The 15,805-nt window shown below is 42.7% G+C and overlaps 1 protein-coding gene across 5 annotated transcripts in view; it reads right to left on the reverse strand.

Annotated features, from left to right (window-relative positions):
• NAPEPLD (N-acyl phosphatidylethanolamine phospholipase D) overlaps window positions 1–15,805 on the reverse strand; it is a 98,540-nt gene that overhangs the window by 43,515 nt on the left and 39,220 nt on the right. The window contains exons 1-2 of one of the 5 annotated variants that reach the window (XM_084977438.1): window positions 8,556–8,764; window positions 8,121–8,363 (exon numbers count right to left, since the gene is read on the reverse strand). Coding sequence is in view for 1 of the 5 variants with exons in the window: in XM_084977437.1 (XP_084833563.1) it covers window positions 8,404–8,597 (194 nt within the window). In the remaining 4 variants the exon portion in view is untranslated. Of the gene's footprint in view, window positions 1–2,560; window positions 2,662–8,120; window positions 8,765–15,805 lie in introns of those variants that run through there. The other 4 variants (XM_084977439.1, XM_084977440.1, XM_084977437.1 and 1 more) reach the window with 4 other exon arrangements.

Here is a 15,805-nt window from a genome sequence, read left to right on the forward strand (position 1 = left end):
CACAGCTCAGAGCAGCAATGGATCCTTAATCCATTGAGCAAGGCCAGGGACCAAACCCCAATCTTCACAGATACTAGTCAGGATCATTACCCCTGAGCCACAATGGGAACTCCATTTTTTTTTTTTTTTTTTGGTCTTTTTAGGGCCGCACCCTCAGCATATGCAAGCTCCCAGCACAGCACAGCCACAGCAAGGTGGGATCCGAGCCTCGTCTGCAACCTATACCACAGCTCACAAATCGAACCCACATCCTCCTGGCTACTAGTCAGGCTCCTTACTGCTGAGCTACAATGGGAACTCCCCTTGTCATGCTTTCTAAGCTTTAGTTTCCTTGTCTGCTGCCTATTCATAAGACTATTGGACAAAATGTCCATAATCCTTAGTCCAGTGCCTGGTACACAGTCAACCCTCAATAACTAAGCCACTGTTTTACTATGACCTAAACACTATTTAATAAGGGTTAGTAGAATACTATTCCAGTTTGAAATTTCTGCACTAATAGGACAGGGGGACTGTGGGCAATGGTGTGAATAAACTGAAAGAGAATAAACTCTGGAATGTCTTTTGGTTCTTATATTTGATTAAGAGAAGCCCTGATCTTCCTGTAATTCACTTAAGTCTTTAAAATAAATATGAAACTACCATGCTCTACAGGATTCCAATGCAACTCCTATGACCCCCACCAACTTCTCCAGATACAGAGGAGGTTCTCATAAGCCTTGACTGCATCCTGGTTCTGAAACTAATAATCTTCTCCACCCTCACCCACTTCATCTCCCGGTATTGCCCCCCAGGGAAGAAAAATGTGCAAACTCAAAATCCTAACAGTGGCCACTTCCACATCCAGCACTCTCCCCAGAGCTTGAGCCCTAGTTACTGAGGTTCTTCAGCTCAAAGGAAAAATTTCCCACAATAGGAACAAACCAAACAGGCAGGCAAGGCCAGCTCCAGTTAAATGTCCCCTAAAGCATGTCCCTGTTTTCCATCTCCTACACAGGTAACCCTACTAACCTCTGACCTCTCCCAGCTCCCCTTCTGGGGGGGGTCAAAACAGACTATCAAGGAGGGGTCTGATTTCAAGTAAGACTGAAAAGGGGCAACATGGGACTCCTCCCTGGAGTATTTCCCAATCGACCCTCACTTCTGGCTGCATATCACATCCACCCATGGAGCTTTTTTAAACTAACCAGAGGCTCCTGAATGAAAATGTCTGCTGGGGAGCTCCCCAGGTAGTTTTAAAACCTCTGTGGGTGATTCTGATATGTAGGCAGGATTGAGAACTACCACTCTGAATCAGCCATCGGCACAAAGACAGCATTTAGGAAGGACCAAAGGGACTTTCTTCTGATACCCCCAAATTTACACCAGGGTGGCAGCTGCCAACAATCAAGCCTTCTCCTCCCGCTCTGCACCCTAAATGAGAAAGGTGGCCTTAACCCAGGATGGCCACACAGTACCAGGACTGGGAAGACTACATAGCTAAGGACAAAGTTTGATGGGTCTCAGGCTGGCACTCAGTCCTGAGTCACAAGTTCAACTCTATGCACTTAGGAAACCAACCCCTGCCCCACCACCAAAAAAAAAGAAAAAGAGGAAACACACTCAGGGATGGGTCACACTGTCTATAATAACCCATAGCAGCCTGTACACTATGAGCGCCCAATAAATATTTGTTAAACTCCTAATTACTCTTCCCTGGGATAGAGTTAATTTTCTGTGTAAGAATCTGCTGGGAATCCCACTATAAGCAAAGCGAAAGTAACCAAAGGACAACGAGACAAAATTCAAGGGCATTCTCGGGGTTCCCATCATGGCTCAGTGGTAATGAATCTTACTAGTATCCATGAGGATGTAGGTTCAATCCCTAGCCTCACTCAGTGGGTTAAGGATCCAGTGTTGCCATGAGCTGCTTCCAGTGTAGATAGAAGACGTGTCTTCGATCGGTGTTGCTGTGGCCGGCAGCTGCAACTCAGATTGGATTGGGAACTTCCATATGCCGCAGGTTCAGGCCTTTAAAGGGGAGGGCATTCTCAGAATTCCCCTTGTGGTGCAGCAGAAACGAATCCAAGTAAGTATCCATGAGGATGTAGGTTCAATCCCTGGCCTCACTCAGTGGGTTAAGGATCCAGTGTTGCCATGAGCTGTGGTGTAGGTCGCAGACACAGCTCGGATCTGGCGTTGCTCTGGCTGTGGCGTAGGCTGGAAGCTGTAGCTCCAATTAGACCCCTAGCCTGGGAACCTCTATATGCCACAGGTGAGGCCCTAAAAAGAAAGGGGGGGGGGGGCGCATTCTCACCAAGTCTACTAATGTGGAGATAAAAAAATTAATTGAAAAATCTTAGGGAACACTTGAGTGATTGAATTCTATGACGGTGAAGTGGTAACGAAGCAGTAAAGACCAGAAGACACCTACCATAAAGTCCAGTCCCCATTTCTCCTCAGTAACAGAACTACACTGGGGTAGCTATACACTGGTTAATGACTACACTTGCCCGCCTTCCAGCTAGGGACTGCCATGTGGATAACACTTTGGCCAATGCGACAGAAGCAGAAGTCTTACTTGGCACTTCCAGTCTCCTCAAAGGAAAGGAAAGCATTCTTGATTCTTCCTGCATCCCGCTGCCTGGAGTCATCCTGAGCCATGAGTCTGAGGGCCACTTCCTAGGAATGGCATAGATAACCAGGACCTCAGACAGAAGCCATATACCAGGTCTGAACCTTCCAACTCTGGACAGCCCCCCAATCTAATCCTAACTGATACAATGACCATAATGTACAACTCAAGCTGCAGCATTATCAGCTCAAACAACAAAACCTGGAGGTGATGTTTGTGACAGGCCTGGCTCCCTTCCGATAAGGAAGTAGCACCCCAGTAAGCTCTCTTTCTCAGGATAAAGCAATGGCTTACCCAAGCAGACTCTTATCAGGGATGAAGCAAGTTTCAGACCCCCAGCGAAGCCCTACCACCTTTTCCCTTACCCTCTGGCTATAAAAACAAGCAGCCAACATCTACTGGGGGTTGGCTTTCCCTGACCATCGGAAGGCATCCTGCTGTACTAGCAGCATTTATTATCTCAATAAACTCATCTCTCTTCTTACCTCACTTGGAGTCTGGAAATTCTTTTTTCAACCCATGCTTGGACCATGACACACACCTTGCAAGCTTAGGGAAGCTATAAAATCACAAAAGGTAACTATCCAAAAATAGAGCTTTCCCAATCCAAAAGTGCACACAGAGAGCTGCACGCATGATTGCTATACTTATACTATTTATTGAGCACTTGTATGTGTCACTTTATTGTATATTATCTGACTTAATTCTCACAACATTCCCATGAGACAGATATTATCCTTGTGTTACAAGTGATGTACTGGAGGTTTACAGAGTTTAATAGTATGCCTAAAGACAAAAAGCTGGTAATAGTTGTACCTGGAAATCCAGCTCAAGTTGATTAGATCCCAAAGCCTATGCTCTTTCCATTAATCATAATGAATCTGCAAGGATAATTCCATAAATTTATCTTGAAGAGATACCTAGGTTCTAAAGTTAGTAGCGGAGTTCCCGTCGTGGCGCAGTGGTTAACGAATCCGACTAGGAACCATGAGGTTGCGGGTTCGGTCCCTGCCCTTGCTCAGTGGGTTAACGATCCGGCGTTGCCGTGAGCTGTGGTGTAGGTTGCAGACACGGCTCGGATCCTGTGTTGCTGTGGCTCTGGCGTAGGCCGGTGGCTACAGCTCCGATTCAGCCCCTAGCCTGGGAACCTCCATATGCCGCGGGAGCGGCCCAAGAAATAGCAACAACAACAACAACAACAACAAAAAGACAAAAGACGAAAGACCAAAAAAAAAAATAAATAAAAAAAAAATAAAGTTAGTAGCACACAGTCAACAGCATGGTCTGACAAGGCTAGCCCTTCTTTTTTTTTTTTTGCATTTCTTGGGCCGCTCCCACGGCATATGAAGGTTCCCAGGTGAGGAGTCAAATCAGAGCTGTAGACACCAGCCTACACCAGAGCCACAGCAACGTGGGATCCGAGCCGTGTCTGCAACCTACAGCACAGCTCATGGCAACGCCGGATCCTTAACCCACTGAGCAAGACCAGGTACCAAACCTGCAACCTTATGGTTCCTAACCACTGAGCCACGACGGGAACTCCAAGGCTAGCCCTTCTTGCTTTCAACAATGTCTTTTATCCTTTCAAAGTAAAAAGCACTTAGTAGACACTCAATAAATACTAGTTCCCTTACAATTGCCTTTTTTTATTTTACATGGAGATTTCAAATGATGTAACTAATCTATTTAATTGCTTAACTGTTCTCACTTAAAGTTACTCAGAAAAGAACAAATAGTATTTCACACTTGCCCCAGCATTCACTTTCACCCAATTAAAAAAATGGGCTCCAAACAACACACATACACTTACACACCACAAACATTTCCTCCCCCTATAAAACGGAGACACAATGAGGAAAGAATGAGAAAGGAATGAACTTTCAAGCAAGAATTCTAAAGTACGGGCAATTCTCAACTTACGATGGTTCAATTTACGATTTTTCAACTTCACAATGGTGCAAAAGTGATAGGCATTCAGTAGAAATCCTACTCTGAATTATGAATTTTCATCTTTTCTCAGGCTAGTCATATGTGGGCTGAAAAATACTCCCTTGCCATGCTGGGCAGTGGCAGCAGGCCACAGCTCCCAGTGAGTGACTGGGATCACTGGCTATCCATCAAGATGGTAAACAACCCAAACACTTAGAACCATTCCCTTTTTTACTTTCACTACAGTATTCAATAAATTACATGAGAGAGTTAAGACTTAATTATAAGATAGGCTTTGTGTGAGATGATTTTGTCCAAGTGTGGGCTAACATAAGTATTCCGAGCACACTGAAGGTAGATCAAGCTTAGCTACAATGTTTGATAGGTTAACTGTATTAAACGCATTTTCAAATTATGATATTTTCAACTCACATCATGGCTATGAGGACATGACCCCATCCAAAATCAGGAAGATCTGTACCTCATCTCTGTGAAATGGTGTAAACGTCTAATTTAGATGTTTCAGCTTTGTGGTATCATGAGAGGATAAAAACTCTTGCACAAGTAGAAACAGGAAGTCTGTTAGGTTAAAAGAGTTTGGACTGGCCACAAACTCTCTAAGGTCCTTTCCAGCTTGAACGCTCCATGACTCAAATCATCTCTGTGTGACCCCTTTCTTTTACTGATAAAACAAGTCAGGTCAGAGAGTTACCTGACACTCCTAGGGTCCAGCTCTAGCTGGTGACGGAGCCTGGACTGTTGATTCACCATATTCTCACCTGAATTATTATGCTTGGAAACACTTAGAACCAAGAGAGTGTGTGGTCAGCATGGGAAGATAAATGACACATTTCACCCTATCAGGGGTTTTTCATTTAGTTTAGCTGATCAACAGATAAACTGGCCTCAAGTTTTAAAAAAAGCACTTTCAGCTCAGAAACTCTTTAAGCTATCATTAGTTACTTCAACCATACAATAGCACAATACTCTTAATATATATAGTAGTACTTCTCATCAACTCTCTGAACAAGCCAAAGAATTGAATATAGTAACTTGAAAATAAACATCTTTGTAGTTTGAAGGACCTTCAAAATACAAAAAATTACTTTCAAAACAAATTACTGCTATCTTCCAGTTGTCCTAGCATCAGGATCTTTTGCAAGCAAAACAGTTATCTACCCAGTTTAAGGATGGCCAGTAACAATGAGGAAGCTTGGCATTTCTTTATTCTGACAAATGCATTCTTCTGAGAGAGATTACAAAAGAGCACAGAAGTCTATAAGCATTTACTGTTGGATCAATATGTTACTGTCTCTTAATCTGGGAAGGCCCCCAAATTAAATAAACAGGAAAATCTACAGCCTCCAAGGGGAAAGAAGAATAGTTCTAGGTAGCAGGCACATACTGAGTTCATTTTCAATTACTTTCAAATTTATGCTGATCCATTCAAATGCCAGCCCTGTGCTCTGTCATAGCCAATAGTACTGACCATTCACAACCAACAGGTTTAGGGGCACAACCTAGGGCTGTGATGATGACCAAAGCTTGCTGATCCAAACCACTCTCATCTTCACAATTGATACCCTTTTCAAACAAGAAGCAGCAGTTTATATGCATATTCTGTCAAAGGGCAAGGCTGCTGTGCTTTCTTGGGCAAATGATTGAATCTCCCAGACTCTCAGTTTCCTATTTTCTTCATCTGTGGAAGTGGATTAATAATCTTACAAAGTGCATGTCCATAAAACCAAGCTAAAAATAAATATATAAAAGAGTACTTGAAAAAACTGTGTAAATTATAGTTATAATACATCATTTAACCAGGTAAGTTGATAAAAACTAACTGCCCCTGGGGATATGTGAGTTCATACATAGTATGTCACAAATACCTGTTAATAAAGTATTTAAAAATACACTAAGTGGTTACTAAATTTAAAAAACAAATCAAGCAAAGTATTTTAAGTATAGACAAGTAGAATTCTTCAGTATTCTACCAGCTAGAATGGTACAGGACTTGTACATTATGCTGGAAATCATATGGGTGATTTTTTTAATGCCAGTGTTATACATGCCCTTACAGGCCTTCAGGATAAAAGTGCTCGTTAACCATTAATTACAGGCACAGTTCACTTCCCCAATAATACTTCAATGAAAACATTGTCTTCCAGCTACAGCCATATTCTAATTTACAAAAAAAAAAAAAAAAAAAAAAAAAAAAGGGTAGAATGGAATGGAAAAACCCACAGCTATCTACCACTACAAAGAAAAAGCAGAATCAAACAACAACAAAATTAAAGGCAAACAGTACTTTTCCAAACACAGACAAAATGTTCTTAAAAATCCCAATTTCCCAAACTCACTAATAATCAAAGTAACATAATACCCTTTTTCAAATACATGAAGATGACTACCACCTAAACCACCAAAACCCAAACCCTATGATGGAATACTAATATTAAAATGTCCTTCACACAGTTGAAACTGGACTAATTAAAACTTAAAGTTTACAATATCAAATCTGCACAATTTGAAATCGTGAATGAAAAATAAGAGCATGAGAAATGGACCAAGCATTTTCCTCTCTTAGAGACGCAGGTATTCTTACAGCAGGAAAGTCTGAGGATATAACCAAATAAAATCTGAAAATTGTGACATTTTCAGTTTAATTTCAGTTTGAACTGGAGTCAATCTCTCTCAAGTTTTAAACAAGCCCTAAATTTCTTCTCTAATAGACCTAATATTTTCTTGCAATAAAATCAGACCACCGTGTGACATAGGTAATCTTTTCTTTTTAAAGAGTACATAACTTCTTTCTAAACGACATCGATGTCTGAGGATAAACCAAAACCAATCAAAGTTAAAACAGAAATGGAACGGCTAAATAACCATTGTCAACAAAGATGGAAATTAATTCTTAATTTCCAGAGAGCTGTATCTCAGGAATGATTTCTCTCAGTAAGTTAATCAGATACAGCAAACATGTCATTCCAATAAGCCAAAGTAAACCAGGTGAGTCATATTATAGATAGATCAACTGCAGTAAAGGCAAGGACAAGAAGAAAGTGACTTTTTAAAGGTTATCTTTTCTCATTCCCTTAATACCTTCCAGGTTCAACTGAGATGTGATGCATCTGATGAAGAGTATTTATCTCAACTACCAAGATTACAGCTAGTTCTATCCAAAAGCGGGGGGAACTATTTGAATAGCTGTCCTGAAAAGCCTGCAATAATACTCAATTTGAGAAACAAACTACCACCGGACAGAAAACTCAAGAAAGCACGGGCTTCCATCACCCCGCCGCACCTTCCTCCAATCTTTCGCTCATTCCGTGGTTAACTTTCAAGATCAAATGAGAAACCTGTTGGAACGGATTTTTACAAGATAAATACTATCGGTGAAGCAGAAATAAATTACTCTAAGGAAGTTGTTCACCCACTCGTTTACAATACAACCAAAAGATACACCCACATTTATTCCAATCAGTGAAGATGCAACCTAGAAATGTGCAGAGAAGACAGGACCCATAACAAAAGCCAAAGACGGCTCCCGAGTAGAGTAAAAAATCCTGTGGCTCCTTACCCAGGCAGCTTCAGAGATTCGGGCTCCCCACCTCGCGATGTGTGGAAATTCCAACGAATCCCTGCCACTCACAAGCGTAGCATCTCCAGGATGAGGCAGGGCTCGGGAGCAGGAATCGACCCACAGCCCGCTCTACTCCGCGAAGAGTCCAAGCAGCCCCAGGCCGGGGCGTGAGGCCACTCCACCCAAAGACCCAGGAGGAAGCGAGGCGCGCCGCGCTGGGGAACAGCTGGCGGGCGGGACCTGGAGAGGCGGGCGCGGGGGCGTGGGGGCGTGGGCTCACCTGGCGCAGGGGGAGGCCGGGAGCGCGCGCCGCCGCCGTGGCCGCTCCTCTGCTACCGGCCACAGCGCCCCGGCGCAGCGGGAGGGGCCGCGGCGGCCGGCGGCCGGGTTCCTCCGCCTCCGGTCCCGCCGCGCCGGCTCCGCCGAGAGCGCCAGCAGCTGCAGGCAGCGCCTCAGTGCTCGCCGCCTCACCATCCTGGGACGAGCTGGCGCCACGGTCCACCGAGCGCCCCGAGGCTGCGCGGGGCCCCAGCCCAGCTAGATGCCGTTCCGTGTCGCCCGGTCACTCACTTATTGTGACCTTAGAGCCTGCCAGCTCGGCGCGGGGCCGCCCGGCCAGCTCCTACCAAGATGGCCGCCCCCGCGGACCCTGGCGCGGAGGCGCGCTTCCCCCCCTCCCGGCCCGCCCGGGCATCCCCGACACTCTACCAGCCGTTCCGACACGGCCTGGCTGCCTAGACCACCTCCTAACTTTCAGGTCGCAGGAAAACCTGCCTTGTCGCACTCTGGCCCTAATTTCTAAAATTAAGAGGGATTTGGCCTCTCCCAGCCTGCGCGATCATAGTAGACCAGCACCTGGTAGCAAGATACTTAAAACCTATGGCGCCATGAGCCTGGTAGTGAAGAATCTAAACGGTAATTTGAAGTGTGTATAGTAGATATTAACTATTAATGGCGGCATTGCCTTGTCACGGTGTGTGCTAATTAACTTTTAAAAAGATATCACAGCCTCGTGCTATACACAGTTCTCATCTAAATTCGCTTCTTTAAAACAAAAACAAAAACCTCAGGATGATTTCGGTCTTCACCGAATTGTGATTCCCAGATTTTCCTTTTTGAACTGCCAGATACAATTCAGTTTCAAGAAGTAATTTGAAGGAGCTCTCATTGGGCTTGGGGCGCGCAGGCGGAGTGGTGTCCCCGGCCTCGCTCAGTGGATTAGGGATCTGGCCTTGCAGCTTGCATCCCCTGTTGGTGTGGCTGTGGTGTAGGTTAGCACCTGCAGCTCTGAGTCGACCCCTAGCCTGAGAACTTCCATATGCCCCACAGGTGCAGCCCTGAAAAGAAGAGAGGGAAACAAAAGTAATTTAAGTATAACCAGATGGAAATAGAATTCTACAATCGGGAGTTCCCGTTGTGGCGCAATGGTTAACGAATCCAACTAGGAACCATGACGTTGACGGTTCGATTCCTGGCCTTGTTCAGTGGGTTAAGGATCTGGCGTTGCAGAGAGCTGTGGTGTTAGGTTGCAGACACGATTGGACCCCTAGCCTGGGAACCTCCATATGCCGTGGGAGCGGCCCTAGAAAAGGCAAAAAGACCAAAAAAAAAATTGTACAATCAGTAGTTGGGCAAAATGAGTCGTCTATAAGAGCCCTCTGGGGTGTGCCCCTTGGGCCAGAAAGAATTGCCCTCTGTCCCGGACTCTGAATGTAGCTAGAACGGTTGGAAAATGCAAAGCCAACTGTTTTGCAATTTCAAAGTGAACCTGCTGGTGTAATAGCGTCGGAATGTAAAGAAGATTATGTCAGGTGTGAACTTTACTCCCTCAGGGTAGCTTGCAATTGTAGTTGAATCTTATTGACTTAGGCGTATTAAAAGCTCCTGGCACCTGGGCAGGGCCAAGCGCATGCTCTCACTGAGTGGTACATCCCGTGCTACAGGAAAAGAGTGCTACAAACCCAAATGGTCAACTGAGGATACTAGGAGTTCAGATCTTCACAGTGCTCTTGGCTAAGGAACTTTATAAAAAGATGTCCTTTGTTCCTCTCACCCAATTCTTTATGATAAAGATTTTCAAATACACGGAAATTAGAGATGCCTTTCTGTTATACCACTTGAATAAATTGCAGAGATCAAAATGCATCACTCCTAAATACTTCAGGTTAATTCTTCTAGAAACGACATTCACTTCAGAACCATGATATCGTTAGCACACCTGAGAAAACAATTCCCTGATGTAAATTCATATCCAGTTCCTATTCAAGTTTGTATGGTTGCCCCAAGAATGTCTTTTATAGCCTTTTTTTTTTTTCCTAAACTAGGATAATACCTAGGCTCATGCACTGCATTTGCTTATTATGTTTAAGAAGCAATTTGAAATGTTCGCTTGATAACTCTTTTCTACACAAATTTACAGACAAAAGAGATAAATGTTCACAGGGCATTTTTCACTGAGAGCAGGTGGCTTTAGATAAGCACATTTCAGAAGACCGGAAAAGTCTAGGAGGAATGAACAGCAATCTTAATGCATCACTGAGATTACAGTTGAGTATATTAATTAAATAATAATGTTTTTGCTTTCTTGTTTTTTGTTTTTTGGCTGCACTCACAGCATATGCAAGTTCCTGGGCCAGGGATCAAACCCGAGCCAGAGCTGTGACCTTCAACACAGAATGCCAGGTCCTTAATCCACTGCACCAGAACAGGAACTCCCTGTTTATTCTTTCTTAACTCTGGAATGTGACATAAACTTTATGAATTCTGCTGTAATTTCTACTCGACTTCTAAAAGTTTAATGGCCAGGGTTTTTTTCTAGACAATGAAAGCCATTTAGTATAACAATTTCTATCGTTTCACACAAAACCTCTTGCTTGCTCTGCTTCACAGTACAGAACAGAATGAACACCGTACACCCTGTATTTCACTCATGGTTTAATTTTAGATCCTGACCTGCTGAACTGGGTTTTATTTGTCCTTCCCTCTTATGCCACCTCTAGGAAGTCAGGTACTCAGCACATGATAACTGTCTTTTAAGTTGTCACTGTTAAATATAAGACAACCCATACACCTATGGTCAACTTAACTATGACAAAAGAGGCAAGAATATACAATGGAAAAAAGACAGTCTCTTCAGTAAGTGGTGTTGGGAAAACTGGACAGCTACACGTAAATAAATGAAATAAAAATACTCTCTAACACCATACACAAAAACTCAAATTGCGTTAAAGACCTAAGTGTAAGGTCTACAAAAATCCTAGAGGAAAACACAAGCAGAACATTCTTTGATATAAATTGCAGCAATATCTTTGGGTCCACCTCCCAGAGTAATGAAAATAAAAACAAAAATTTTTTAAATGGGACCTAATTAAACCTAAAAGCTTCTGCACAGCAAAGGAAACTATTAAACAAGCAAAAAGACAACCCACAGAATGAGACTCTTTTGCAAATGAAGCAACTGACAAGGAATTAATCTTCAAAATATACCAACAGCTCATAAAAATGTATATATGTGTAAGTACATATATATATGTGTGTGTGTATACATACACACATATATATGTATATAGCAGCCAAATCAAAAAATGGTCAGAAGATCTAAATAGAAATTTCTCCAAAGAAGATAGATGGATGGTCAGAAAGCACATGAAAAGATGCTCAGCATCACTAATTACTAGAGAAATGTAAGTCAAAACTATAATGAGGTATAACTTCATACCAGTCAGAATGGCCGTCATCAAAAAGCCTACAAACAGGAGCTCCCGTCGTGGCGCAGTGGTTAATGAACCCGACTAGGAACCATGAGGTTGCGGGTTCGATCCCTGCCCTTGCTCAGTGGGTTAACGATCCGGCGTTGCCGTGAGCTGTGGTGTAGGTTGCAGCCTGGGAACCTCCATATGCCGCAAGAGCAGCCCAAGAAAATGGCAAAAAGACAAAAAAAAAAAAAAGCCTACAAACAATAAATGCTAAAGAGGATATGGAGAAAAGGGAACCCTCCTGCACTATTGGTGAGAATGTAAATTGGTACAACCACCATGGAGAACAGTATGGAGGCTCCTTAAAAAAACTAAATATGAGTTCCCTCATGGCTCAACAGGTTGGGGATCCAGCATGGTCACTGCTGTGGCTCTGGTTACAGCTGTGGCGCAGTTTTGATCCCTGAACTGAGAACTTGTGCATGCAGCGGGCTCCAAAAAAAAACAAAAAACAAAAACCACTACCATGACTTGGCAATCCCACTCCGGGGCATATATCCAGAGAAAACCAGGATTCAAAAAAGTAAATGTACCCCCACATCCACTGCAGCGCTATTTACAATAACCCTGACATGGAAATAACCTAAATATCCATCAACAGAGGAATGGATGAAGATGTGGTACATATACAGAATAGAATACTACTCAGCCATAAAAAGAACAAAATTTGCAGCAACATAGATGGATCTAGAGATTATCATATTAAGTCAGATGGAGAAAGACAAAGATCATATGATATTGCTTATATGTGGAATCTAAAAAAATGATACAAAAGAACTTATTTATAAAACAGAAACAAACTCAGATTTCTAAATCAAACTTAGGGTCATTAAAGAGGAAACTTGTAGGGAGGGATAAATGGAGAGTATGATATTTTATATATAAATATATAGTTATCTAGTCTATATGTAAAATAGATAACTGACAGGGACCTATTGTATAGCGTAGGAAGATCTCCTCAATGTTCTGTAATAATCTATACGGGAAAAAAATAGATATATGGATATGTGTAACTGATTCAACCTGCTGTAAACCTGAAGCTAATACAACATTGTAAATCAGCTATAACCCAATAAAATTTTTTTAATAGGACAAGGCCTAAAATGAAATCAGTTGTGCTAAGCTCCACATCACCAAATCACAACTTAAAATGTCGGCCTCTCCCAGAAATGGAATCTTTAACCAATCAGGAATCTCCTGGTCAGAACTAGTCAGGTCATTGGCCTGTTAGATCTGTACCATCCCCTAAAGGAAAGTGACTTTATCACAACCAATCCACTTTCTGCTCGTATGACTATCTTGCCCCACTCCCTGCTGCCTGTAAGCCTTTCATTTTGCACAACTCCTTGGAGCTTCTTTCTGTCTGCTAGTTGGTATGCTGCCCAACTCATGAATTATTGAATAAAACTTGTAAGATCTTTAACATTTACTCAGTTGAATTTTTTAAACATCACTTAATTTTTAAATGTTAATTAATGCTCTAAAGAAGAGGTGAAAATCGGTATAACCACTATGGAAAACAGTATGGAGGCTCCTCAGAAAACTAAATATAGAACTACCATATGATCCAGCAATCCCAATCCTGGGCATATATTCAGAAAAAACTATGATTCAAAAAGATACATGCACCCTATGTTCATAGCGGCAGTATTCGCAATAGCCTAGGCATGGAAACAACCTAAACGTCCAACAGATGAATGGATTAAGAAGATGTGGTACATATCCACAATGAAATACCACTCAGCCCTAAAAAGAATGAAATAATGCCATTTGTAGCAACATGGATGCAACTAGAGATTATCATACTAAATGAAATGTCAGACAGACAAATACCATATGATATCACCTGTATGTAGAATCTAAAACATGGCATAAACAAACCTATCTACAAAACAGAAACAGATTCACAGAAATAGAGAACAAACTTGTGGGTGCCAAGGGAGAAGGGGGGAGGGAGTGGGATGGACAGGGAGTTTGGGGGTAACAGGTAAATTCTATTACATTTAGAATGGATAAACCACAAGGTCCTACCATGTAGCACAAAGAACTCTATCCAATCCCCTGCAATAGACCATATAGACTATGATGAAAAAGAATATTAAAAAAGAATGTGGAGTTCCCGTCGTGGCGCAGTGGTTAACGAATCCAACTAGGCACCATGAGGTTGCAGGTTTGATAACTGGCCTTGCTCAGTGGGTTAAGGATCCGACATTGCCGTGAGCTGTGGTGTAGATTGCAGATGTGGCTCGGATCCCATGTTGCTGTGGCTCTGGCTAAGGCTGGTGGCTACAGCTCCGATTAGACCCCTAGCCTGGGAACCTCCATATGCTGTGGGAGCAGCCCTAGAAAAGGCAAAAAGACAAAAAAAAAAAAAAAAGAATGTATAGGAGTTCCCATTGTGGGTCAGCTGGTTAAGAACATGACAGAATGTGAGGATGCAGATTCAATCCCTGGCCTTGATCAGTGGGTTAAGGATCTGGCATTGCTGTGGCTGTGGTGTAGGCCAACAGCTATAGCTCTAATTCAGTCCCTAGCCCAGGAACTACCATATGCCACAGGTACAGCCACAAAAAGAACATGTTTAAAAATGTATATACAGGAGTTCCCGTCGTGGTGCAGTGGTTAACGAATCCGACTAGGAACCATGAGGTTGCGGGTTCGGTCCCTGGCCTTGCTCAGTGGGTTAACAATCCGGCGTTGCCGTGAGCTGTGGTGTAGGTTGCAGACGCAGCTCGGATCCTGCGTTGCTGTGGCTCTGGCGTAGGCCGGTGGCTACAGCTCTGATTCAACCCCTAGCCTGGGAACCTCCATATGCCGCGGGAGTGGCCCAAGAACCAAGGGATAGCAACAATAACAACAACAAAAAAAAAAAAAAAAAAAAAAGAAAAAAAAAAGATAAAAATGTATATACATGTATGACTAAGTGACTTCACTGCATAGCAGAAATTTGCACAACTTTGTAAATCAACAATTATTTTAGAAAAACACAGAGGAGAAAATAGGCACAGTTCTCTAAAAGATGCTGGTGGCCAAGGTAATGTTTCTGGAGACTAGTATTAAATGAGATTATTTTAATACTTCACAAAATGTTAAGTGCTATTTAAATTACTTCTGAGAAACCATATATAAAACAATTTTAGCACAGTGGCTCCTCTTTAAACTGAGTTATGTTATCAGTAGTGTCCTTTCTCCTGCCTCCAGGCCTAAAGGCACAGAGGACTAGAGCACCACATGACTACTTACCAGAGCCTTTAATTCAATGTGTATTTACAGCAGCACCTGTGAAATTCAGTTAACTACTGTGTTCACCTCCATTTAAATAAAAAATTGTTTTCATGATCATTGAGAATCTACAGATAAGTCCAAACAGCAATAAGACAGCTAACTTCTCACCAGTGCTCTGCCATTTACCTCTTAGACCTTGGAAAATACCCATCCCATCTCACCAGGCCCCTCTTCGAAATGACTGTCTAAGGCCGTTTGTAGTTTTAACATTCTGTGACTCTATAAAAATATTTGGGGGAAAATATGTGAAAAGAGGGTGTGATTACAGGGGGGGAGTTGTATTGCATTAGGCCAATGGTCAATGAAATTGGACTTGAAGGCCAAATCTAGCCTGCCATCTGATTTGGGTTTTTTTTAATTCAAATTAGTTTGCAGAATATAAAGTCCTCAGGAGTTCCTGTCATGGCACAGCAGAAACAAATCCATCTAGGAACCATGAGGTTGCAGGTTTGGTACCTGGCCTTGCTCAGTGGGTTAAGGATCCAGCATTGCCGTGAGCTGTGGTGTAGGTCGCAGACGAGGCTCGGATCCTATATTGCTGTGGCTGTGTTGTAGGCCAGCAGCTGTAGGTCTTATAGGACCCCCAGCCTGGGAATTTCTATGTGCCATGGGTGCAGCACTAAAAAAGCAAAAAAAAAAAAA

This window comes from Sus scrofa, chromosome 9, assembly GCF_054392235.1.
Source record: "Sus scrofa isolate SSC_HxYL_T2T_F1_AM1 chromosome 9, Sscrofa_HxYL_maternal_Yorkshire_Landrace_v2.0, whole genome shotgun sequence".
Taxonomy (NCBI): domain Eukaryota; kingdom Metazoa; phylum Chordata; class Mammalia; order Artiodactyla; family Suidae; genus Sus; species Sus scrofa.